The 9121-nt window shown below is 37.5% G+C and overlaps 2 protein-coding genes across 2 annotated transcripts; one reads left to right on the forward strand and one right to left on the reverse strand.

Annotated features, from left to right (window-relative positions):
* Window positions 1-464: 464 nt before the first annotated feature.
* N7489_004037 (uncharacterized protein) lies at window positions 465-1913 on the forward strand (the record flags this gene model as incomplete). Its single annotated transcript, XM_056709789.1, has 2 exons — window positions 465-1424; window positions 1485-1913. 2 exons carry the CDS (start codon window positions 465-467, stop codon window positions 1911-1913), a joined length of 1389 nt encoding a protein of 462 aa, XP_056568210.1.
* A 613-nt stretch (window positions 1914-2526) lies between these two features.
* On the reverse strand, window positions 2527-2849 carry N7489_004038 (uncharacterized protein; the record flags this gene model as incomplete). The annotated part of the gene is made up of 2 exons (XM_056709790.1): window positions 2527-2733; window positions 2829-2849. The coding sequence occupies 2 exons, from the start codon at window positions 2847-2849 to the stop codon at window positions 2527-2529; spliced, it is 228 nt and encodes a 75-aa protein (XP_056568211.1).
* Window positions 2850-9121: the final 6272 nt, after the last annotated feature.

The following is a 9121-nucleotide window of genomic DNA, read 5'->3' on the forward strand; positions in this document are numbered from 1 at the left end:
TATAGTCTTTACTACCTTTCCTATATATTAAAACACTCCTTTCTCTATTAGTAAATTATATATAGGGGATTGATAACTTGACCCCCCCCCCATGGATAAATTGACCCCCCCTGCCTGAAATTTCAGTCACCGCCTTCCTAATCGAGTAGTTAGCTACCTCGACACCTATTTCTCCCTACCGACCTCCTTACCGCCTTCGAGATTTTACACCGCCTTCTTGTCAAACTCCCTCCACACTATTGGACGATAGTAGATACCTACAATTTATATGTAAACACATAGTAAAAACAAGTCACTTTAGTCTTATATGTTGTAGGACTCGAGCAGCAATCAATCTGATAATGCAATTCTGGTTTACATACATTATCCTACCTTCTTCTAACCCATTTTTCCGACCAAATCTATCAGTTTTAATCCTTTTTTTTCATCATTTCCATCCTGTTTTTGTCATTCCAGCAACCAAAATGGCCTCTTTAGGCCTGGCATACCTTGATTCGTCCGATGCGGACCCTGTTTCGGACTGTGAGATCGTCCCCGAGTCCCCGCCTACGCTGCCAAGCACCAATCCCACCATACCCGCGCTGCCAAGCAATCTGCCAAGCACTGAGACACCGAGCGAAACCTTCACATTTCCGATTCTCCCCGTTAACCAGCAATTCCGCACACATGAAGAAGCGAGAGAGGCGGTAAATACCTTTGCGCGGCCGCATGGCTATGCGGTTACGAGTATCCGTTCGAAATTCACTAAGAAGGGTGTGAAAAAGACTGTCCCGCTAATTTGCGACCGTGGGCGGGAACCCGAGACCAATACGGATGAGCCTAGACCCCAGAAACGCCAGCGCAGTACACTTCGGCTTAGATGCCCTTTCAAGATGACGTTAAGGTTGAATTTGTTAACAGGCCTTTGGTATCTTACCATCGAGAACCCGGTGCATAACCATCCACCCTCACCAGCGTCGACTCACCCTATCCAACGGGCTCTTGATCTTGATAATAAGAGGGACAATGTGGAGAATAGGCTTCGTCAAGGCTATACAACAAAGCAGATCGTGACTGAGCTACGTGAAGCTGATCCAGATACCATCCTTGTTCCCCGGGATATCTATAACACTCGTCGGAAGCTAAGCGATGAATTCCTAGCTGGCCGTACGCCCCTTCAGGCGTTGTTAATGGAACTTCCTAAGGATGGTAACTGGATCTTCAAGTATGAACTAGATGACTCTCATGTATCTGGCTTATTTTGTATGCATAAGACAAGCATTGCAATGCTTCAGATGAATCCTTGGGTGATCTCTATAGACTGCACGTACAAAACCAACCGGTATGGTCTCCCATTGCTTGATATCGTGGGATTTGCTGCAACCGGGTCGACATTCCATATCGGGTTTTGCTTTATGCGAGACGAGAAGGACGATTCTTACGAGGTAAGTATACACCTAATGATCCTAATACACCTGATACTAATACATTATTGGAATTGCTAGGTAATGCTTAGCTGTCTTGCTGAAGTATATGAATCTCTTGGCCTTACACCTCCGCGTACGATCCTTACCGATAAAGAGAAAGCGTTAATGAATGCTATTAAGACCGTTTTCCCAGAGACAAAGAACATGCTTTGCATTTGGCATATCAATATGAACATATTGAAAAAAGCGCGCCCCCTTCTCGCTGATCAAGTTGCGCAAGCACGTCGAGAACATCGAGAAGCTCTCGGAGTGGACCCCCGTACACGCCTTACTCCTACCGAAGCCCAGGAAGACCGTGTAAAAGCCGAGGATGGATGGAAGAAGATGCTACGCCGGTGGAACCGTGTTGTATATGCTCTTACGATCGAAGAAAAGGACCGGGAATGGACCAATTTCAAAGAACGATACGTAGATCCCCTATTTACCCCTTTACTAGACTATATATAAGAGGAATGGATAGATAACTGCCCAGAGAAGTTTCTTTATTACCATACCGCATAGTATCTCCACCTTAATGAGATCGCTACATCCCGCACAGAGAGCGCGCATTGGCTTCTAAAGCACGGTCTCCAGGTTTCGAACAACGATTTACTCACTGTGTTAACCCATTTTACCCGGACGTCGAATTACCAATTTGCTAATATCCAGCATGGTATTGAAGACTAGAAGACTCGTCGACCAACACGCATCCTACGGCTTTACAGACTCCTTTATACCCGGATCTCATTACGGGCAATTCAACTTATAAAGGATCTTTACGCACGGTATCTACCTCCAGCGGATGATAAACGAGCTATTCCACCAATTTGCACCTACAATTCCAGGGAAACAGCTGGTTTTCCATATATCCATTTACTAAAGCAGTACGAAGACGAAGAACGATGCCTCGAACCAGAGTTGTATCACCAGCATTGGCACTTGTACAGTATTGACAATGCTCTACCTATCGATCCCTTGCTTCTGGTATAGGATCCCCTTCTAGTACGTCGACGCGGGCGCCCCCGAGGTGCTAGGAACCTTCTAAGCACCCAGGCAGGAAGCACCCAGCAAAGCACTCAGGTTATTCCATCCTCACCAGATCCGCTAACCCAAGATCGTTCTGTACACCGAGATCCTTCTTCATAGGAGGAGAGCCGAGGACGAGGACGAGGAAGGCCGCGGGGACGGGGACGCGGACGGGGACGCGGAGCAACTGTGACAGCGGAGGGTGAAACTGGTAGTGTAGGCCGAGGACGGGGTCGAGGACGGGGACGGCGCGCGCGGGGACCTGGTTAAGAAGCTCATTTAACCTGTATATGTAAACAAATGCTTAATTCAATGAGAATGTGCAATTTTTTCTGATCAAAATGCATGTCTTTTTACTATGTAAACCGGAATTCCCATGGTAGTGGCAGAATTATATGGCAGAAAACTCTGCACTGGCAGAAAGTATGGCAGAATCCAGGGTCGCGCCCGATTAGGAAGGCGGTGACTGAAATTTCAGGCAGGGGGGGGGTCAATTTATCCATGGGGGGGGGTCAAGTTATCAATCCCCTATATATAGATCACTAAAGACCTAGTATATACATAAATCTATTATATCCCTCCTTATCGAGAGCTTTAGTAAACCTATCCGCCATATTATATATCGTATTAATATATAGTAGATTAATCTTCTCTCTAAAGATTACGTCCTTAACGAAAAACTAGCGTATATTAAGCTATCTTATACTATTCTTATAAGAGCGCTTTCCTATAAGAAGCTAGGTATTAATATTATCCGTTAAGATAACGATAGGTTTTACTATATTTAGTAGGTTTAATATAGTAGCGATTTTTATTAGCTATTAGATATCCTTTACCGGTCTATTAAGTGCGCACCACTCCGCTACTATCGAAGATAGTGCTATAATTATCTACTTTCTTAAATACTACCTAATTAGTGTACCGCCGAAGAACTAGATAGCCCCCTCTATAGACTTCGTATTAGGCTAGTCCCTATATAAGGCGTCTATATATATAAAGAAAGTTATATCCTAGATTCTTCTAAGCGTTATATAAAGCTCTATTATCCCTTTTAGGTATCTATAGACCTATCGGATAGCTTATATATTATTAGTAGTAGGAGCTATAGAACGGTATTATAATTTTATAACCGCGAACTTAATATCTAGTCTAGTCTCTATAGTAAGCTAATTTAGTCTTCTAATAAGAGATCTATATAATATATAATCTTTATTATATAAACGGCTCTCTAGGTTATTATTATTAACCTCCTATTTCCGGTATAGTAATAGCGGGATAGGGGTTAGTATATATAACTATATTTCTATAAAATGTAGCGCTTCTAGGGTATAAGCTTTCTAAGATATTATAATAGTCTTCTTACTATAGTCCTAAGAAATAGCGCTACTAAGAAAGCGTGAAGGCTCTCCTATATCTTTAATTTCGAACTACTCCTTTATCTAGTAGTAAATCTACTATACTTCTATATCTATTAGTGCGGTAATAATAAAATTATCTATATAAACTAGTAAAAACTATACTATTTCGCCTTAACCTTTTATATATATATAGAGATCGTCGTTAAGTACGTGAAAATCAATCTTATTTAATCTAGTGTCTAGCTCTTTATTCTATAGAGCTACTAAGTCCCGAAGTCTATATAGAGCTTGCTTTAATTAGTAGACCTAGCCTTTAATTCTAATATCCGGCTTATAGTACTCGAAACTAAGAGGTTAAAATGTATAGACTATTTCCTAATTATCTTATAATATATTTAGATATACTATAACTATATTAAATTACTTCTATTTATAATTCCGTTATATAATGATAGTGAAAATGATCTTAATAAGTGTGTTTTAGACGACAGGTACGTAGAAAATAGAGTCTTCCTTCTTTATCTAGAAGTTCCCGTACACTACCTATCTTACTTTAAAACTATACACCTTATTGTCTTTAGTGACTTTAAGATCATTGTTAGGTAGATCACGTGATATCACGTGATGCCATCACAGGTAGATAGTCCCAGACAGCCTCTCACCTTCAGTCTCTTCTTTTCCCTCTCTGTCCATTTCAATACACACAATACTTTCTCCATTGCTTAGCATCGTAGTATTTCTATAAGGTTATAAGCACCTTACTTATTAGCTAGACCACTAATAACTCGTTCTTTTAAAGCTTTACCTAACCCTATCGTCGATCTCGGCCCACACCGCAGTTTATCTCCACTTTTATACGGAGAAAACTCTATATAGCCGACTATTCGACTAATTAGTATCTAGGAAGCCTTCGACCCCGCCGGATAAAGCTCTATTAAGCTTTACAATTACACGCCGGATTTAAAAGCTCTATAAAGCTTTTACTTAGTGATTCGAAAATATAGCTAATATCGATAGCGGTAATAAGGGGGACACTAACCCTTACCCCCTCGATATAATAGCTAACCCTTTAAATCCTAACCCTATTCCTCGTATCCCCGTACCCTATATATCGATTCCGTCCGTTAATAACCCGATTCGCTTTACTAATAACGATAATAATAGCGATAATAAAGATAAGAAACCCTCTTATTAGAGATATAATCTCCTTAAGATTATAATAATAAAACTATAGAAGGTAAAAGCGCTCGAGTATAATAACGCTAACCCCTATATATAGAAATAGGCTATTATTTATTAGCTAATCCCCTATACGCTAAAGTGGCTACTCGATAGCGATATTCCTAGACTAGATAAATCGAATCCTATATATAAGAGATAGAAGTATTAGTCCCGTTTAGTAGTAAGCTAGATATATAGCTAGATCGATACTATTCTATAAAGCAAAATCTATAACCTATTAAAAATACCGAGGTATATAGATAAGATATATAATAAGCTTATAATAATAACTTAAGAGAGTGATATACTCTAGATAGTATTTCTAGAGATATATAAATTCGATAAGATAAAGAGATCGGATTATAGCTCGGTAAGCGAGTATATTAAGGAGTACTAGAAGTAGTATTATATACTTACTAGATTTAAGGTAGCTCCTTACCCTATATACGCTCTATTATAGGTTCTTGCTAACCTTAAATTAGAAGTTAAGAAGGTTCACTTTATTATAGAAGAAGCTAGTAAAGTGGAACCGAAGAAGATAACGCTCGAAAAGGTAGAAGAATACTAGAAGGCACTATAGGTAGTAGTAGTTATAGAAGGCGTTTCGAATATAGCTTCTAATACTAGCTATAGTAGACGCGGTAGTAGCCGAGATAGTTATAGAGGAAACCGAGGTAGCTAAAGTGGTTATAATACCGGTAATAATAGCACCTAGCCCGCTAAAGACCCTAATACTATTAATAGCACTATAAAGAAGAAGAAAAAAGGTCTCTAGAAGTAGCCTACTAATAATAAAGATATTTATAACTATATACGTAAGATACGTAATAGCACTATCTAGAAAGACGATAGTAATATATACTCTTTCTATAGATTTAGACCGTATACTATAAAGAGATACGCTTATCTTAGCGAGACCCCCCCTATCTTTATAGGAGCCGTCCGGAACTCTCTAGGCTTATTTAAAAGTAATCTAGAGAGCTTAGAGATAGGAAAGATAAAGTAATATAGTTATCGCTATAGTAAGCTTAGTAGATAGGACTAATAACTAGTTACTTAACACTAGCTCTAGTAAGACTCTTATATATAATCTAGAAGACTTTTATACTTACTAGATAGATTATCCTAACCTCGCTTACGTATATAAAGACTACTCCGGTAAGAGAGTAGTTACACTAGGTTATAGAGAGATTATTATATATATAGCTCTACTAAATAGTAAGACTCACTCTTTTATAATAACCGGATACTATAGTCCCGGAGGATATAGGAAGCTCTTTAGTATATAGAAGCTTCTAGAAGAGTAGGATATTTCTTATAATATACGCACTAGATATCTTACCGATAGTAAGAGAGATATTATAGGTTATATAGATATAACTTCTAGCGTCCTATACCTTATTAGTCCTAAAGATAAAGACTTAAACGAAGTCCTATCTAACTCCGATTCTAACTTAGATAAAAAGGATATTAACACTATAAATAAGGTGATAGCTTATAAAGTGTACTAATATCTTAGTTATACTAGAAAAGCTTATATTACTTTTACGCTATAGTATATAGAGTAGCTAGATAATAATAAATAGTATAGTATAGAGTATTTTAACTATAACGCCTATTTTTATAGTAAATCGAAATAAAAGATATCTTAGGAACCCTAAGCTAGAGTGTAAGACGTAGTATAGAAATTCTATATTAACACCTAGCTAATTAAACCTACTAGACTAAATAGGGAGAATTACTAGCTACTAGTTATCGATAATACCACTCGCCTAATCGAAGGGATTATACTAAAGAATAAGAGCGACGCTTTTTATAAGCTAACTACCTTCTATAAGAAGATTAAGCTACTTACTAGTAGATACCCTAGGATCTAGAGGATAGATAGCGGTACTAAATTTAAAGAGTTTATTAAATAGGGTAAAGCGAAGGGAATAACTTTCGAGATTATACCTCCGTATACTATAGAGCTAAACGGTACTATAGAGCGTTTTAGTAGATATATTAATAATATATAGAGGACTATAATTATTAATACCGGTATATTAGAGGATATATAGCTATATATAACGGAAACTACTATTTATATCTATAATAGACTAGTTAATCTAAAGACTAAAGTCTCTCCGCTTACGCACTAGCGTAAAGAACTAGAAATTAAGAACCCTAAACCCTCTCTTAAGCACCTTCGACCCTAAAGGTCCACCGCTTATATATATATTCTAAAGGCGAAGCGCGTATAGATAAAGAAAGCGGCTCCTAGAGCTTAGAAAGGAAAGCTAGTAGGATATAAAGGGGATAGAGGTTATATTTATAAAGTATAGGACCCTACTATAAAGAAGGTAATAACCTCTTATAATATCGGCTTCCTATAGCTAGGTGATAAAGATAATATAGGACTAATACTAGTTTAACCCTATCCTAATCCTAAAGGGCTAATAGATAATAGTGATAATACTATCGGCTTTATACTAATTTCGCTTATAAACGACGAGGAAGACTCTATACCTAAAAAGTAGTAATAATAGATTATACGCGTATAGCCCGTATAGCTAGTATAGACGCTAGCTTAGTAGAGGTTTATATAAACCCCTATCACACTATCTACAATTCACCTTCCTACCGTTTATAGAAGCGTCTCTACCCTACTAGAGATACCGCGCGAGAAAATATAGTAGTAAAAGGCTATCGCCGCACCCCCTATACGTTAGCGTAAGCTTTTTTAAACCCGTTTACTAATTATTTATAAAGAGCCTATTATATTAGGAGTAAGACTAGACTTTACTAAGGCGCTAGAGTAAACGGTTTAGCGGGAAGCTTTATAGTAAGCTACCCTAATTCACTAGAGAAGGACTGACTTCGGAGAGAGACTTCGCGTATTTATAGCGTAGGTTTCTTAGCTAGCTAAAAGTATAAAGGAAGTTCGTAAAGAAGCTAATAATATTAAGAGAAATACTATTTCCGGGCAAAGCTCTAAGATAGCTATATTAGAAATAACTATACCTTCCCTAGAGAGATAGAGAGCGGATTATTAATACCCTTTCTCTTCTCTATAGTAAGCTCCTTAGTAGTCTATCTCTATATAGTAAGCTAGTATATCACCGCGTTATAAGATTATATAGGCTATAGAGATAGTATAGGATATACCTTCTAGTAGTGAAAACACGCCTATTATAGCGAGATTAGAGATATCACTAAGTCGTAAGATTATCTTAATTAAATCCTCGCCTAACCTAATTATATAAGACTCTACTACGCCGGTTCCCCTATCTCCCTACCGATCGAGATAAGCGAATATTAGAATACCCCCGAGCGATACTATAACCTAAAGTAGAAACTACTCGCTATTAAGTATAAGAAGCGAGACTAAGACGTATAGCGAGCTACTATAAGAGCAAAAGCGAAGGACTTAGGCGGTAATAATTTAATAGAGGGTAGTAGAAAGGGGTCTATAGGACCTAGAAGTATAGGATATAGTGCTACTATAGCGGCTATATTAGCGGAAAAGGTTAATATTAATAAGCTATTTCTATATAATAGAAAGCTATTATATATAAAAGACGTCGATTTACTATCTACCTATAAATAGGCCTAAAAAAGCCCTTTTTAGACTTAATAGGAGGATACTATATAAAAGTAACTTAATAATCTAGTAGTAAAAGGGATATAGAGTCTAATTCTTAAGCCGCTAAAAGCTAAAATTCTATCTAGATAGTAGAGATTTACTATAAAAACTAATATATATAATAAAGTGTACGGCTTTAAGGCACACTAGGTCGTTTATAGCAACTTCTAGGAGAAGGATAGTAGAGAGACGTACGCCCCTATAGTAGCGGAATATATAATTAAGATAGTATTCACTCTTATCGCTATCTATAGTCTTAAATAGAGATAAGTGGACTTTACTATAGCGTATCTAAATACTTTATATAAAGGTATAGAGACTATCTATATAAGATAGCCTACCGGTTTCGAGTATATAGATACTACTAGTAATAAGAACCACTAGATATATACGCTAAACTAGGCGCTTTTCGGACTAAGGGACTTAGCTTACCTTTAAAATAAAGA

The sequence above is a fragment of the Penicillium chrysogenum genome (assembly GCF_028827035.1).
Source record: "Penicillium chrysogenum strain IBT 35668 chromosome Unknown utg000002l_segment0_segment0, whole genome shotgun sequence".
Classification (NCBI taxonomy): Eukaryota; Fungi; Ascomycota; class Eurotiomycetes; order Eurotiales; family Aspergillaceae; genus Penicillium; species Penicillium chrysogenum.